Source organism: Cervus elaphus, chromosome 14 (genome assembly GCF_910594005.1).
Source record: "Cervus elaphus chromosome 14, mCerEla1.1, whole genome shotgun sequence".
NCBI classification, from domain to species: Eukaryota; Metazoa; Chordata; class Mammalia; order Artiodactyla; family Cervidae; genus Cervus; species Cervus elaphus.
The window spans coordinates 51,479,393-51,496,388 of NC_057828.1; the positions used below are offsets into that span (position 1 = coordinate 51,479,393).

The window sequence follows — 16,996 nt, forward strand, 5'->3', positions numbered from 1 at the left end:
TCTAGTCTAAATGTCCCGTCCTTGCGACAGGAGGGTGTTGAGAGTGTGGTCACATGGGTAGGGGGCGGGGTCCCGGCCGTCAGGGCTGCCCCTGAAGGAGCCCTGCTGATGACGGGCTTACCTGCCACACCTCCCCCACCTGCTGTCCCAGACTGCCCATCAGTTGGTGTCTTTGTGGCCCCAAGGCTGCTGGCTCCCTGCACGTCCGCTCAAGGATGGGGCCTCTTGGCCAGGTGCCTGAGGGCCTGAGGGTGCAGTGCTGCTGTGGTCAGCCACTCCCCAAGGCCAGCGTCTGAGGTGACCAGCTGAGAGGTGGTTTGGGAAGCCAGGGTCCCCGTTGGTCTGTCTGCTGCACGCCTGCCGCTGGGACCATCTCTGGAAATGACAGCCCCTCTGTCCTGCCCACCCAGCGAGGCCGCTTGAGACACACTGGGGTCCAGTCAGTCCACCCACCCTCTCAGACAGCGCACGTGGGATGCCTCTTCCCCCTAACTTTGCTAAGCCCTTACTGTATACGCAGTGCTGTTCTTCATGCAGTCGCTTTCCTTTTCAGGGACCTTGAAGGGGTCACAGAGAGGAATCTGAGCTCAGAGGGGACGGGGTCTCCTTTCTGAGCCCCTTGGGTGGCGGCTGTGCACCCTGCCCTGCCCAGCGGGTGTGGGTCAGCCCACGGTTCCCCCCACCACCATTCAGCTGACTCCCCCACTGGAGGGCCCTGGGTCCTGAGACCTCCCACTGTGCCCTGGGTCCTCTGGCCCCTGAGACTCTTTGGGGCTCCACTGGGGGCTGTTAACACTTTACCTTCAACCTTCCACCTGCTAATCATTCTGGTATCATTCCAAGGAAGACTCCCCGGGTCACCATGTTTCCAAGAAGTTCTCTTGGTCTCATCTCCTCTCTGAACAGTCTTGAGGCTTGAGGGGCACCCTGGGGTTCCCCCCGGCATGGTTGTGGTTTGTGCATGGAGCAGAGGCCAGGCCTCCTAGGGTCATCTCAGGTCATTTCTGGAGGGACAGGCGCATGGATAGAGTCAGGGTTTCTGTCCATGGGAGGCACGACCTGGTGGGCAAGTTCTGGGGAGCCCCCCAGGAGGAGCCCCGCCCCTGTGCCTTTGAGACCCTGCAGAGGTGTGCTCGGGTGGCTAGGGCTTTAGGAGGGGCACCTCAAAGGTGGGTGTTTTCACGGGGACGATGGGTGAGAGCTGGAGGGTGCAGTCACAACATGTAGTGTGGACCCGGGGGATTATTAAGCAGAATTAGAGGTGGCTCTTCCTCCCAGGTGGGCCCCAGGTGTTGGAGACAGGCCTGCCTTCTCTCCGCTCTGCTCCAGCAAGCGTGGGGGAGGGACTCTGGACTGTGGCGGACAGCGTGGCCTGAGAAGGAAGGGTCCCGACACCCAGGGAGGGGTGGTGTCCTGAGAGAAGGGGGCTGGACCTGCTCCCAGGGGCCAGAGCAGAGTGAAGCCACTGCGTGGGTTCTGTTAACCCCGGCCCCATGTCCTCCCCCTCCCCCAGATGTGGACGAGTGCCAGGTGCACAACGGCGGCTGCCAGCACCGGTGTGTGAACACCCCAGGCTCCTACTTCTGTGAGTGCAAGCCCGGCTTCCGTCTCCACGCGGACGGCAGGACCTGCCTGGGTAAGCAGTCTCCTAACCTCAGCCGTCCCCCCACCCTTCTGGGTGTGCTCAGGTTTAGGGGGTCCCTGCACTCCTACACTGATGGGCCCCTTGGGGCCTGTCTGCTCAGTGCAGCCACCGTTACAGTGGCTCCGTCCTGCGGAGTGTGGCATGCCAAGGGGCCCTCGCCACCCATCGTGGGCCCTTGCCAGCACCATTTGTGTGAGGTCTCCAGCACTCAGATGGTGAAAGAACGTGTCCTGGGCCCGGGGGTCTACACTGAGGCCAAACCCTGGGCCCCTGGGTGCTGTGACCTGGGCTGAGCACTCTCAGCGGTCACAGCTGAGTCCGGCCGGGATGCCAAGGCCACTTCCCAGGGGACTCCCACAGTGGGGAGGAGCCCTGGGCCGCCGTCCCCTCCAGGGCCCTCTGCTGCAGAGGCTGAGGACGTCCGTCTGCAGGGACGCAGATCCGGCTGTGCTGCCCCAAATGGGGAGACTTGGTGCCTGCCGGGTGGTGGTAGCGGTGCCCTGCCTGGGATGCAGGGTTGCTGTTGGTCTGCAGAGCTGGGTTTCCCAGGCTCAGGTCCCCCATCCCAGTCTTGGAGAGCCTGGGAGTGGGGCTGCAGCAGGCGGGGAAGGGGTAACCAAGAGGTAGGGTATTAACCCTCACTTCCTCTGTGGGGTCTTTTTGCTGTGGGGATGGGCTTGATGGGGGTGCCTGGGGCCACTGATGGCTGCCCCTGCCAGCATGGTTGGCTCCAAGGAAAGAAGGGGAGCGTGGGTGCCCACTGGGCAGAGGGTAGAGTGTAGAGTCCAGGAGTCTGGGTGTGGAGCAGAGGGCGTCCACTGCCCTTGTCCCCCCTGCCCCCGGCTGCTCTGGACGCAGGTGTCGCGGACACAAACTGCCCCTCCCTGCTCGCCACTCAGTCTGGGAGACTGCTTGGGGATTGTTCTCTGGGGGCTGGGCTGGTGGTCACCCTCCCTGGCCAGGGCTCTCTCCCAGTCTGTGGCAGGGAGCCCCTTCTTTCCACCCTGGAGACCTGGAGTGGGCCTGGTCGGGCTCTGAGCAGCCTCCCTCCTTCACGCCTCGCTGCTATGTGGCAGGGCGGCCTGCCAGCCCCGGGGGGCCCTCCCCGGCAGACACGCTCACATGTCCGGGCTGCCACTCAGGGAGTGAGGCCGCTGCCCTGTAAAGTTTCAGAGCTGGAAAGTGGAAACAGATGCAGGAATGTTGTGATGTGCTTCAGGGCAAATGCAACGGGGTGCAGCCCCGGCTGCTGGTCCCCGGGTCCCCTGTATTCTCCCTTCCTCTGGGGAAGGTTCTCCTCAGAGAAGGGCATCCCTGGGGGTTGGTCCAGGGTGGGCTGGGCTGGGACACCCTCCTGTCTTCCTGGATCCCCCCAGTCCACCCGATGGTGGTCTTCACTGAGCTGCCAGAATGGGTAAATAACACGCAAAGGGAAGGGTGCCTGTCAGGGCTTTGGGAGGATTGTGGCGATCTCTAAGAGTGGCCTTGAGCTGCTGGCTTCGGGCAGCCCAGGAGGAATACCCCACTCCTGGAGGGGGATAGCCTCCTTTGGGCAGCCCAGGAGGAATACCCCGCTCTTGGAGAGGGATAGCCTCCCTCGGGCAGCCCAGGAGGAAAGCCTTGCTGCTGGTCTCCTAGCCCAGCCCAGCCCATCACCAAGCTGGAGCCCCTCTCTGGGAGATGCCTGGGCTCGGGGCTCCCGAAGTCTCCACCTGTGGCATTTGCTTACATCATCGACTCAAAGGACATGAGTTTGAACAAACTCCGGGAGGTGGTGAAGGACGGGGAAGCCTGGTGTGCTGCAGTCCCTGGGGTTGCAAAGAGTTGGACACGATTGAGCAACTGAAAAACAGTAACAACACAGGGTCTTCTAAAGACCTGATGCCAGGGCCCCCAGTACGGTCTGCACAGCCTGGTATGAGGCTGCTGGGACCTTACCACCCCCTCTGCCTACCACCATCAACTCTGTACCCCCAGACTGTACGGTCCCCAGGACCTCAGGAGGTCTGCAGCTCTCTTGGGTGCTTGTGCCCACCTCCTGGCCACCCATCTCCTGGCTGCTCCCGCCAAAGGGGGCAGGTGAAATACCCACATTCTGCAACTTCCAATCGCAGCGGGAAATACACGCCACATCCCCTGCACACACTCACTCACACTCATGCACACCTGTGGGCAGATTCCAAGTATCTGGAATTCCTGGGAGCTGACACCTGCAGGCCGACCACCAGGTCTTCTGGGTGTGATGTGGGTTTGTCAGCCCGGGTCTGTTGGGGGGCTGCCTTCCCTGTGGGGGCCCTGGGCTTTGCTGAAAAGTTTCCAGAGCAGATAGGGGTCTCCTGGGGGCTTTCTCCCAGGCAGAGCAGGAAGCAGTTGCTCTGGGGCACCCTGCCCTTCTCCCTGAAGGGCCCCTTTGGGTTGCAGAGGGACCCTCCCCGGCAGCAAAGCACCTGACCTACGGCCCTGGGGTGGGTAGGGCGGCCGAGCAGCAGATGAGGGGCTCCTGGTGGGGCCCAGTGAAAGGCACTGCCTGGGCCCTGCCAGGCTGCTGGAGCTCCCTGCTGCTTTGCTGAGAGGTGTGGGCCCTCCCTGCTTCTCCTGCAGGACTCCCAGAGTGCAGGGCATGGGGGAGAGCTGGTGGCCTTGTCTGAGGTTCACAGTGGGGGCACCCTCTGGGCCCAGCCCAGCCTAGGGTCTCAGCAGACATTGATGGGAAGATCAGTGCAGGACTGGGCCCCTCCCCACCTGTCCCCACCCCCATGCAGGCCAGCTGCAGGCAGGCTGCACAACTGGAGCACAGCTGCCCTGGACCCCCGCCCTGGGGCCTGCTGGGGTCCTCTGGGCAAGGGGAGGGGTGCTCTGAGCTCTCCTGGGACTGACGGGGCAGGCAGGGAACAGGTCCGGGCACTCCTCCCTTCAGCAGCTTGGAATGAGGGCTATGGAAATGCTAGAGGGTGAGAGTAAAGGAGGTGCCCACAGGGAAGTGGCAGCTCTTCCTCCATACAGGGCGGGAAGGCCCTATGTGCCGGGAGCTTTCAGGTTGGTGCCACTTCATGGCACCCAGGGATCTGGGAAGTCTTCAAAAGTGTTTATGTTTAAGAGGGCCCTTGAAACAGACAAGGGGAGACTTGAAACACTCTTTCAAGTTGCTTTAGAGGCAGGGAGAAGTCAGAAAGCACACAGTCTTCCTGCGCCCCCTCCCTTATAAAAGGCCCCTTGCAAATAACAGACAACAAGTTTCCATTTTTAAAGTGAAGATTTGCAGAAAGGATCTTACTGTCAGCCTCAAAGCCCCTGAGTGCCTCACGTCTAACCTTGGCTGCTCTTGTCCAGCCTGGCCCCAAGAGAAAGAAGCAGAAGCAGTCTGGTGTCCTGGGTGCTCCACCTCCAGGGAGCCCCCTGGGTTTGTCCCCACCCCCGCCCCACCAGGCTCTGGGGTGGGAAGAGGTGGGCAGAGAGAGGCCCAGGCTGGTCCAGCCTGCTTCTCACCCTCAGGGATGAGGAACTGACCCCCGTCCTTCCCCAAACTGTGGGAAACGGAGCTGCAGAGAGCTGTGCTGGGCGGTGAGCCTGGGGGTGCCTGTTCTTTTCTGTGCCATGCTGCATTGCGCCCAGGGTAGACCCATAGAGACCTGCTCCCGGTCTTTGGGAAACCCTCCTCCTCTGGGCTAGGGTGACTCCTGCCCAGAGGTCCCTCCTGGACCCTGGCCTTGAATGTCCCCCATGGTGAGCAGCATGCCCAGTCTGAGGGGCCATGATGTCACTGGTTCAACGAGCAGAGGGGTCCCTGTGACACCGCGGGGCCAGCCCCTGGGGAGAGGCAGGTCCTCTCCTCCCTCTCCCCTCAGCCTTAGACCTGTTGAGTCTTTTGGATGGACACTGTGGGGAGGATTCTGCTGTCAGCCTGCACCCCTGGTGGTCTGGAGTCAGATGGACCCCACTGTAAGAGCCCCTGGAGGAGGAAATGGCAACCCACTTCAGCATTCTTGTTTGGAGAGTCCCATGGACAGAGGACCTGAAAGGCTGCAGTCCATGGGGCTGCAAATAGTCGGCCACGACTGAGCAATTGAGTGCACACATAGTGCCCACAGTATGGGGAGGGTCTTCCCGCACCCCACCTGCCTTTGGGGTTCTCCCTCAGGCGTGCCAAGTGGCCTCGGGGCAGACGCTTCCCCAGGTCTGGGTCTCCCCGGTGAGGGGACAGCAAGGGTCTGCACAGGGCCCCACAGCTTGCTGTTCCCCGACTCCTTGGCAGGGAGGCTGCCAGGGCCCCTGGAGGCTTCGTTGGCAAAGCCGCAGGCAGCAGAGGGGTGGAGAGTGCTAGGCTCTTCGGCAGAGCTCATCCCTGCAAACCACAGACGCAGTTCTGGGCACGTTTTCAAGTCACCTCCAGGTCCAAAACAGGCTGCAGTTTCTGAAAGGAAGCGTGCCTTCCCAGCCCCAAGGGGCCGCTGAGTCTGAATGGGGAGCAGGAAGGGCTACCCTGCCCGGGGCCACCCTGGGAGGTCACCGCTGTGCCCGAGACAAGGTCCTGTATCTGCAGGCTGTCAGTTCCCTTGGGGGGACAGGAGGGTCACACCCCGACCTGGGGAAGCCAAGGCAGTGGCCACAGACCCTGGGCTGGATGCAGAGATGCTGTGGGGAAGCAGGGGCAGACTGGGGCCTCAGGAGGTGGGGGCTTAGAGTCAGAGAGAGTTTATGAGGGCAGAACCTAGCAGGGAGCACAGCGTGGGAGTGGGGAGAGGTGTGAGAGTGTGGATGACCTTGGAGTGTGCACCAGGGGCTGCAGAGCCAGGTCCTCACCTGCGAGTGCATGTCCTGAGGTGGGCGGGCTGGGCGGGGCAGCTGTAGGGCCTGGGTCCAGGCTTTGCTGCTTTCTCTGGCAGGGAGAGTGTGGGTGCTGGGTAGTGCACAGTCTGTGGTGGGTGTTGGTGGGTCGGAGGGAACGTGGCCCGTGGGTGGGAGCGGCTGAATCTGTGCTGCAGGGGAACGGTGCCCTTGGGCAGTGTGGAGGTCCCAGCCGAGGGTCGGGGATGGGGCAAGATGCACAAGGCCAGGCTGTAGGCAAACTGTGAGCTGCCAAGGGGGACAGGGCAGGCCAAGCCCACATGAGTCTCCCCCACTGGCTGAGCCGGCGGGCCACCCCTTGTTGGTCCCACCATCCTGGCCCTGTGGCCAACAGAGGGATTCCTAGAAGGGTGGGTTGTACATAGCTGCTGACCACACGTGGTGTGAGGCTCTTGGGACCTGGAAGCCAAGCCAGTCTGAGGGCAGTCATTACGAACCCACGAAGCCGCCATCCAGCCTGCTCCGATCCACCGGCTGGGGCTGGAGGCCAGAGCAGAGTGGGCTGGTGGGCTCGGCACACAGCCAACAGGCTTGTCCTAACGCCACCAGCCTGCCAGGCACAGCCCCTTGAATGGCCAGCTCGGGTGGGCCAGCATGCTGGTGTCCTAGGCCGGGGCCTTGCCAGCTGAGCCGCCTTGCAGGTCAGCTGTGCAGAGCCCCACCTGCACCTCCACAGCGCTCACACGCACCTGATGCTGGGCTCCAGGTGGTACCGCCTGTACCTCCAGCAGTGGTGAGCCAACCAGCATGGGTGGAGCAGACCCTCTTCCCCGTAGGACATCTCGAAGGTCCAGCTTCCTCACCCCTGGCTGTGGGCTGGAGCGACCCCTGTTGGCGAAAGACGGAGTTGTAGCCAGTGCTATTAGAACCCGGGGCTTCCCTGGTGGCTCAGATGGTAAAGAATCAGCTTGCAATGTGGGAGACATGGGTTTGAGCCCTTGGAGGAGGAAATGGCAACCCACTCCGGCATTCTTGCCTGGAGAATCCCATGGGTGGAGGAATCTGGCGGGCTACAGTCCATGGGGTCGCAGAGTTAGATGCGACTGACTTTCACTTTCAGTTTCTGTTAGAACCCGCGAGTCCCCTGGTTCTGGTGCTTGCAAACTGGGAACTGAAGGTGCAGTAGTCGGCTCAGGCTGCCCTAACCAATGCAATGACTGGGCTGCTTAGACACGGAAGTTTATCTTCTCACTGTTCTGGAGGCTGGCAGTTCTCACTCATGGTCCCAGCCAATCCAGTGCCTGATGAGAACATTCTTCCTGGTGTGGCCATGGGGACAGAGACAGAGAGAGACTTTATGTCTTTTCTTTTTTTTTTTTTTAAGCTCCTTCCCATATTAGGGAAAGGGAGGTCTTTATTGTTAACAAATACTTTTAATTTGTTTTTTTGGCTGCAACAATACGGGGGTGGGTTGCCTTTTCCTACTCCAGGGGATTTTCCCAATCTTGGGATCACACTCAGGTCTCCTGCATTGCAGGGAGATTCTTTACTGCATGAGCCACCAGGGAAGCCAAAAAATATTTTTAGTTTAATTTAATTTTTCTGGCTGCAAGGCGTGTGGGATCTTATTTCCTTTATCAGGGATCAAACCTGTGTCCCCTCAATTGGATGCCTGGAGCCTTAATCACTGGACCACCAGGGAAGTCCTCATGTCTTTTCTTTAAAGACACAAATTCTGTTGGATCAGGGCCCCACCCTTATGACCTCATTTAACCTGAATTGCTGTTGTTCAGTCACCAAGTCATGTCCGACCAATGGACTGCAGCATGCCAGGCTTCCCTGTCCTTCACTATCTCCCTGAGTTTGCTCAAATTTGTGTCCATTGAGTTGGTGATGCCATCCAACCATCTCATCCTCTGCCATCCCCTTCTCCTGCCCTCAGTCTTTCCCAGCATCAAGGTCTTTTCCAATGAGTTGTCTCTTTGCATCAGGTGGTCAAAGTATTGGAGCTTCAGCTTCAACATTAGTCCTTCCAATGAATATTCAGAGTTGATTTCCTTTAGGATGGACTGGTTTGATCTCCTTGTACTCCAAGACTTTTAAGAGTCTTCTTCAGCACCACAATTCATTATTTCACTTCCAAATACGGTCACACTGATGGTTGAATTTTAGAAATGCACATGTGAATTGCAGGGGTACACAAACATTGGTCCCCTTAGGACTGTGGAACCCCCTCACTCCTGTGTTCTGACAAGCTTGCAGCTTCAGCTCTGAGCCTGGTCCATTCAGGCATAGGGCAATGGAATGTGGACTCCATGCTATGATTCACAGTGGCCTGAGGGCCTGGAAGCTTTATCCCCAGCTCTAGGCGCTGGGCATGCAGAGGCTGGCCCTCCCCTGAGCTGCACAGCCCAGCGCCTGAGAAAAACTACCTTGCTCAGCTTTCTGGGAATCCTGGGCACAGGATGTGTGAGATGATGATATGGGACTTGGCTCCTTCATGGGCTGCACAGCTTGGGAGCATCTGGAACGTTAGGGTTTGTGCAGCAGAGTGAGAGACACGGGCTGGTGTCGGGGAGACTCGGGGCTGCATAGGGAGCTGGACACCTCCATGGCCCCCACCTGCCTGGGATTTCTTCCCTGGTGGGCTCCTGTGGGCCCAGTGCCAGGTCACCGCTGGGCCCGTCTCAGGTCTCCTGCCACAGCTCTGTGGGACGTCCTTGCAGCCACAGTGTCTGCCCAGCCGTTCTCCTGGCCTGGGCCCTGAGCCCCTCTCTCCATGTGCCTGCCCGGTGCTGCCAGGAAGGGCTTCTGGTTCCTGTTATGAGCTCTGGGCGGGATGCAATTGGTGCTGTAAACACAGACAGGGCCCCAGGAATGGGCCGGCCCAGGCCACGCTTGGAAGCCTCTGGAGTTGATGGCAGTGGGTTAAGCAGAGCTGTCTTGGGGGAGGCAGGCGGGGCCTTGGGGGTGGGTGGCTGGAGAGGGAGCCTAGAGGCTGACTGGGGCCAGAGACGTGGCCATCCTGCCTACCTCCATCCTACCCGGGTCTCGGGTCTCTGCTGCTCCCCCTCGACACGTGGCAGAGGCAGGTATGGCCAGGAGACAGAGCCCGCACTGCCGCCTCAGGTGTTCACCCCACCCCAAGAGCAGGGCTGGCTTGGCCCCGGGGGTACCCTCAGCTCCAGTTCCTCCCCGCCATGCTCCTCGAGGAGAACCGGTGGGATGGCGAGTGCTGTGTTTTGGCTTTTGGGGAGGATACTTGCTTTGAAGGAAGCCTTGTTCTTGGCAGACAGTGTGGGCCTGGCCACTCTGAGCCCTGAGGCTGTTCGCTTGCTCTGCGTGCGGACGCGGCTGCTCCTGGCTCCATGGGCCTCAGTGGTGGGGTGGGCCGCTCCTGGCCCCCAGACCCACTGACAGTGAATGGCCTCTCCAAACTCGGGCCCTGGGGCCCCGCTGAAGTCTGATAACAGCACAGGTGGCATCTGGGGGTGAATCCCTGCCCCCCAGCAGTCGCAGAGTTTAGTACCAGCACTCAGGCTTGCTCTGGCCCAGGCCGGCTGGGCAGTGATCTGCGCCTCCCCGTGGTGCATCCCTGAAGCTTCACTGCAGAGATGGGGACCTGTCCCTCCCTAACCACAAGACCACTACCAGCGACTTGGTGGAGCTACCAGAGACCAGGTGTCCTCCCCGGGTGCCCAGTCTTGCCCAGTGCCCCCTTCGTGGGCACAGCCTCAACACATCCACCCACGACATAGGCACCCTCTTGGCTAGCCTGACCCATAAGAGGCTTGCTCGAGGTGGGCCTGAGCGGGAACACCTGGACCCCTGGCATCCTAGGACTGGGATGGGGGTCCCTACCTCTGGCCTCACCAAGTGCTGTCCCCACAGCTGCTGAGAGGAGTGGCATCTGGGTGAGGTCAGGTGGGGGTGAGGCCCCACCTGGGGTGGGCAGAAGCTGCAGTGGTCCGACAGGAGCTGGGGGCTAGGCCCGCAGGTCATGGTGGCTGTCCACGGAGGCCCATGCCTGCCCCTCTGCCCTGGCCTGATGACCAACAGTGGAGTGTCCGGGTCTTCCCCAGCCCCTGCTGGCCTCCTGCTCCTCCAGGGAGCCTCCCAGCCTGCTAGACTCTGAGCTCCGGATGCCCTGACCCTCAGCAGGGCCTGATGTTTTGTGTTCTGTGCCTGGGGTTGGGGTGGGGTCTGGGCTTCCATTGGGGTGCTCTGCAGTGCCTCCCTACATCCAGTCCTGAGTCAGGCTGGGCCAGAGGACCCAGATTCTGACCATGGTCCTGTGTGTCCTGTGTGTGGGCCAAGAAGCAAAGTCAGGCCTGTGACCTGGACGGGAGCTGTGTTGTCCTCTCAAAGTCCCTGCTTCTGGGACGCAGACAGGAATGAGGGAGGGGCTTGGAGGTGCCGGAAGCTTCCTATAGGAGGTGCTCGGAGCCTGCCTGGGATGGGGCCCTTCAGCTGGGCCATCCTCCTGGGGTGACCTGACTCCTCTCGGATCCCCAGCCATCAACTCCTGTGCCGTGGGCAATGGTGGCTGCCAGCACAACTGCATCCAGCTCACAGTGACCCAGCATCGCTGCCAATGCCGGCCTGAATTCCAGCTCCAGGAGGATGGCAGGCGCTGCATCCGTGAGTGTCCCGGGGGTGGAGGCAGGGGATTGGGGCTGGGCCTTCCACTGGGACCCCCTGCCCGTTCTCCACACTCCCTCAGACCTGCCCGGAGATCCTGCAGCCCAAGTCCCTTGGCCACTGGTGCTGCAGGAGGGTCTGAGGGGTCTGGTCCATGTCGTTGCCCTTGGCTGAGCTCTGATCACACAGGGGTCTCCTTGGCTGTGGAGAGTGATGGGGCATCATCCAGCCCCCCTGGGCCTTGGGGAGGAAGCCTGTCAGGCTGTGCTCTGGGATCTCACATCTTTGGGGGCAGGAAGCTTAGGATGGGGGTACCAGGATGAGGAGGAAGGGCATCCTGTGTTGTCTCAGTTCTGAGGCCTGCCCTGGGCTTGGTGTGGGCATGCAGGCCTCAGCCCTGGCCCTTGGGCAGAGGAGACTGGCCAGGCCCTGTCTGGCTCCTTGCCCTGGGGTCCCAGGGCTGTGGGTCATGGAAGGGGGCTCTGCTGATGGAGAAGGTGGAGCAGGCCCAGGAGACCCCTGAGAAGTGGGAATGGGTGGGGGCAGCAGGGCTGATGCTGAGGGAGTCCCTCCTGCCCTGCCTGGCCTTCCAGGTCCCGGGGGGTCAGGAGTGAGTGTGGGCCAGCGGTGGGGCAGGGTGGCGTGAGTTCACGGGGCTGGGGCTCTGACGAGAAGAGGGGTGGGGGAGCTGGCCATGCACCTGCTGCCTGACCAGGGCGGGCCTGGCCAGTGCCCTCTGTCTTTTCTGGAGTTGTCTGGGAGTCCCTGGGGCTCCCCTGACCCCTAGTCCACATCCCAACCCATCAGGATGGAGCAGGAGGGGTGAGAGCTCCAGGTGGGGGCTCACCAGAGGCCCTGGAGTGGGGACCCCAAACCTGCTGGGCCCTCCACCTCTGCCCTTTGCCCCTGTTCCTCCTGGCCATGACTGCAGGGAGAAACCCGTGTGCAGACAGGAACGGCGGCTGCATGCACAGGTGCCGGGCACTCCGGGGCGTTGCCCACTGCGAGTGCCACGCGGGCTACCAGCTGGCAGCGGACCGCAAGGCCTGCGAAGGTAGGATGCCCCACCTGTGCTAGGGCCAGTCCAGGTCAGCGGTGCCGGGCTCACCTCCTCACATCCCCCTTCAGGGGCCTGTGTGTGCAGGGCCAGATCCCGTCTTGCCACTCTCGGCTGACCTGGGATGATGCAGGGTCATCTCTAGGACTGGGGTTGGGGTGGGGGGTGGGCAGGGTGGAGGGTGGGAGATGGAGAGGAGGAACTCAAGGAACTGCTCCCCAAGAGAGTCTCGTGTCTGCAGGAAGACAGTTCTCAGGGTGGCTTGTTAATTTTAAATATTTCTCTTAGGTGTTAGCTAAGCAGTACCTGCTTGTTAGGGCTTCCCTGGTGGCTCAGTGGTAAAGAACTCACCTGCCAAGCAAGAGATGCAGGTTTGATCTCTGGGTTGGGAAGATCCCCTGGAGAAGGAAATTGCAATCCATTCCAGTGTTCTGGCCTGGAGAATCCCATGGACAAAGGAGCCTGGAGGGTTATAGTCCATGGGGTCACAAGAGTCAGACATAACTTAGTGACTAAACAACAACCTGCTTATTAGAGAAAGGGTTATCACTGTGACCTGAGTGACATCCCCGAACCAGTTTCCAGGTTGTCTCTAGGCTTGCTGGTTAATGGGTGCATATAGCATCACCCCAGAGCATGGTGGGCGCAGCTTTCCAGAATGTGCTCTGACCTCCTGGCTGCATGGGCATCCCCTGTGCAGTGTTAGTTACCCCATCTCAGGACTCGGGTATCCCTGCTCCTCCCTGACGTGGTTCTGGATGAACAGCCTAGGGAGGGGTCTGTGCCTGTCCCCCCTGACTCTTGGGGTGAGTCTCTGAAGTGGTGTGGTGCCTCCAGGCATGCAGTGGTCATCTCCTGAGGTGTCCTGCCCGACGGCCATCAGAGAGACAAGTCTGTGGGTATAGAAGCTTGTTCCACATCACTATCAGGAAAGTGTTCTAGACATCACTGCCAATGTGACGCGGGCATGTCCTGGCGTTCTGGATGCAGTGGCTTCAGAGAACCCAGTGGGAAATGAGGCTGAGGGTCAGCTTCATTCCAAGGACTCTCAGGTGGTGGGACAAAGGCAGTCATCGGGGACACTAGGGTTCAGATCCCCAGGCCAGTGCCACACAGCCACAGGGAGGAAGCTGTAGCTTGACCCTGGATGACAGAGTGCACTTTCTCCCGCTGGCCCCCTGGAAGCTGGTGGCAAAAGGCCCCTTCTGTGCTCGGCCTAGATGGGGGGGAGGCTTGGCAAGAACAGACATACACAACTGCTCAGGGACCGTGGGCTCAGAGAGGCGGGACAGCACCCGCTGCTGCTGGTGGAGCCTGAACCCGGACTTCTAGCCGTGCCCTTCTCGCCCTGGGACAGAGCACAGCTCTGCACCTGGAGTGTGTTGGTGAAAGCAAAGATGCTCAGAGGGAAGCAGGAGAGGGCACTGGGGCCCTCTCCTGGCACGGGGTGCCCGGGTTCTGACCCCTTGGTGGAGACCACCCCTGGGGGCTGAGCCTCCCAGGCCAGTGTCCCAGAGCGCCCCTCACCCCCGATCTCTCCCATCAGATGTGGATGAATGTGCCACGGGCCTGGCCCAGTGTGCCCACGGCTGCCTCAACACGCATGGCTCCTTCAAGTGTGTGTGCAATGCGGGCTACGAGCTGGGTGCTGATGGCCGGCAGTGCTACCGTGAGTGGACAGTGGGCGACAGCACCACCGGGCGTGGAGACGCCACATGGCTCCCCAGCCCGCTACAACTGTCGGCTGGCTTTGGCCGAGGGGCAGAACTTCCTTGTCAGTCGAGGGCAGCGTTGGGCCTCGGGGCTGACTGTGGGTCCTGGGAGATGGGGGAGGACAGAGGGACCCCAGGAGGACAGGGTTCCAGGGTCCACCAGGCCCAGGAGCTCCGTGCAGCCTACTTCCCAGCAGACTGGCAGCAGCTAGGGTGGGAGGACCGCGCCAGCTTGGGGTGTCACCCCAGCCCTGGTCCCACGTCCCTGGTGGGTCTGGCCACAGGGATCGAGATGGAGATCGTGAACAGCTGTGAGGCGGACAACGGCGGCTGCTCCCACGGCTGCAGCCACAGCAGTGCGGGCCCCATCTGCACCTGCCCCCGTGGCTACGAGCTGGATGAGGACCAGAGGACGTGTATCGGTGCGAGCCGCCTCCTTCCCGACTGCCGTCCCCCAAGCCAGAGGCTCGCTGCTGCGCTGGGGCAGTGCCCACGTTTGATGCTGTGAATGGGAACCTCCCTTCTGTTGCCTCCAGTCCTGTTCCCTTGGCCCTGGGCAGGGGTGGGGGTGGTACGAGGGGGCCTGGTGAGAGGCAGCATCACGACCCTGCCGAGCACCCACCGCCCCATGTCCACCTGCAGCTCTGCTCAGCCACTGGGTCAATGCCCACGTACTGTGGCACGTGAGCATTTGCTCTGCGTCAGTGGGGACTCCCCAGCACCTGCCAGTCCCCACCCTACTCCCACAGCAGGCGGGGTGGCCCTGGGTCGCGACCTGGGTCCTGGTGTGTCTGTGTGTGCAGGGCCAGGGACATGCCTGGGTGCCTGTGTGATTGTGGGTGAGTATGTGCAACTCACATGCAGGTGTGCATACAGTCATGTGCAGGTGTGTGTGCATGTGGTTGCCTGCAGGTAGTTGTGTGTGAGTGTGCATGTGGTTGTGTGCGTGTGGCTGTGTGCCGGTGTGTGCCCACTGCCGTGCTGTGGAAGGCGTGCACGTGGGTGGCACTGGTGTCAGCCGGGTTGTGGTGTGTGCCCTGCAGACGTCGACGACTGTGCCGCCTCCCCCTGCTGCCAGCAGGTTTGCACCAACAGCCCCGGCGGCTACGAGTGCAGCTGCTATGCCGGCTACCGGCTCAGTGCGGATGGCTGCGGGTGTGAGGGTGAGTGGTGGACGGCTGGGGCGGCTGGGGAGTGGACTGTCCTAAGGATGACAGGGGGCGGGCTCTGGCCCCCGCCCAGCACTCTGTCTCTGGGTGTTGGTTTAGCTCCTGCTGTCTGCAGGCCTGTGGAGGCCCGCCTGTTCCCTCCCCCGGGTGGTCACTGTCTCTCTCTGGGCTGGGCCTGCACCCCCGGCTGCCCCAGCCTGGCCTTTCTTGAGCAGGAGGTGGGGAGGATGGCTGTGGCATGGCTGTCGCCCAGCAGGCCCCCATCCCATGGGCGAGGGGAGTGGGGGAGGACCGCCCCGAGGCCCCGACTCCTGGAGGATGGGCGCCAGTGGCCCTGGGTTTGCCCGCAGACGTGGATGAGTGCGCCTCCAGCCGCGGCGGCTGCGAGCACCGCTGCGCCAACCTGCCTGGCTCCTTCCAGTGCTCCTGCGAGGCTGGCTACCGGCTGGACGAGGACCGCAGGGGTTGCACCTGTGAGTCTCCACCTGGCCCCATAGGACCCCGTCTTCCTGCAGCACCAAGGCCCCACTCCCTGCTTCCCAGCTGGATGGACCTCACCTCAGACCAGCATCCCACTGTGGGATGGGCTGGACAGACAGGGGCCCCCAGGCAAGGTGTTACTCAGGGGTCCCAGTGGTCCAGCTTCAGCCCCTCCCAGACGAGAGGAGGGACGTCATTCAGGGACTGAGGACTGCGTCCAGAGCAGAGGGCTGTCCTGTCCCCACGCCCTCTCCATGCTCAGGGTCCCTCAGGCTAGTGCGGGAGCTGGGACAGCTGGGGTGGATGTGGCAAGAGTCAGGTCCTCAGTTCCGGGCCTGGAGCCTCCTCCTTCCTGAGAAGCAGGCTCACTGCTGATGACCAGGGTGAGGAGGGGCACGGTGGGGTCTGTAGGTGGGGGTCCTGGGGTGGCACCGAGGGGCAGGGGAGTCAATTCTGAGGAGGACAGGTGGGCGGCAGGGGCTCAGGGGCCTTTGTGCCCCGCCCAGCCCTGGAGCTGCCTGAGCTGGTCCTGGATGGCCACCTGCCCCTGGGGCGGCCCCCGCTGCATGTCGCGGTGCTCCAGGACGCGCTGCCCCACCTCTTGCAAGACGACTACGTCGGGGTTGAGGAGGAAGAGGCCGAGGCGCGGGGCGAACACACACTGCAGGAAAAGTTTGGTGAGAGGTGGGCCCGTCCCCGGGCTTCCGTGCCAGCACCCCCCGGCCTGGCTGCTGCCCAACCTACCGTCTTGGGCATGAGGAAGTCTTCCTGTGAGCGCCTCGTTTGACCAAGGCTCAGAGAGGCCAAGAGGCTGCCTCAGTCTGCCCAGTGTGTCCAGCGCTGAGCTTAGCTGCCCATTTAGGGCCCTTTCTGGCCCCTGTTGTCTCCCTTGTCTCCGTTTACCTGCATGGGACCTGCGGGGCCCGAGGATGCCCCGTGTCCCCTTCTCTGGGTGGGGTCCAGGGCCAGGGGCCAGGCTCTGAGGCCCCTCTCTCAATCCATCCTCCAGTCTGCCTGGACGATACCTTTGGCCCAGACTGCAGCTTGACCTGCGACGACTGCAGGAATGGGGGAACCTGCCTCCCCAGCCTGGACGGCTGTGACTGCCCTGATGGCTGGACTGGGCTCATCTGCAATGAGAGTGAGGCTGCTGTGGGGGTGGGGCCGCTTGGGGGACAGGGCCCAGGAGCCCCAGGACCTGCACGGCACAGACAGTCCACTCCTCCTACCGTCCTGGGCAGGGGCTTCCCGGGTCCTGCCATTCACTCATTCCTTCAGGGTCTCCCAGCTGCCTTCTCCACGCCAGGTTCTCTTCCAGGTGCTGTGAGACCCTGGGGGCTCGCAGAGCCTGGTGTCTGCCTCTCACAGATATCACGGGTTGATGAGGGTCCAGCCACAAGCAAGCCAACAGCTAACTGAGACAAAAAGGGGTCTGATGAAGAGCAGTGGGTGGGCTGCTAGAGTCTGGGTGGCCAGTGGGTGGCCAGTCATGCTAGAGTCTCCAGGG

At 61.8% G+C, this 16,996-nt stretch overlaps 1 protein-coding gene across 10 annotated transcripts in view; it reads left to right on the plus strand.

Moving 5' to 3' along the window:
- Positions 1-16,996, plus strand: part of MEGF6 (multiple EGF like domains 6) — a 99,349-nt gene that overhangs the window by 64,251 nt on the left and 18,102 nt on the right. For all 10 annotated transcript variants that reach the window (XR_006344923.1, XR_006344927.1, XR_006344925.1 and 7 more), the window contains 9 exons: positions 1,514-1,636; positions 10,946-11,071; positions 12,003-12,125; positions 13,675-13,797; positions 14,125-14,262; positions 14,884-15,003; positions 15,360-15,482; positions 15,996-16,166; positions 16,499-16,630. Coding sequence is in view for 1 of the 10 variants with exons in the window: in XM_043923796.1 (XP_043779731.1) it covers positions 1,514-1,636; positions 10,946-11,071; positions 12,003-12,125; positions 13,675-13,797; positions 14,125-14,262; positions 14,884-15,003; positions 15,360-15,482; positions 15,996-16,166; positions 16,499-16,630 (1,179 nt within the window). In the remaining 9 variants the exon portion in view is untranslated. The remainder of the gene's footprint in view (positions 1-1,513; positions 1,637-10,945; positions 11,072-12,002; positions 12,126-13,674; positions 13,798-14,124; positions 14,263-14,883; positions 15,004-15,359; positions 15,483-15,995; positions 16,167-16,498; positions 16,631-16,996) is intronic.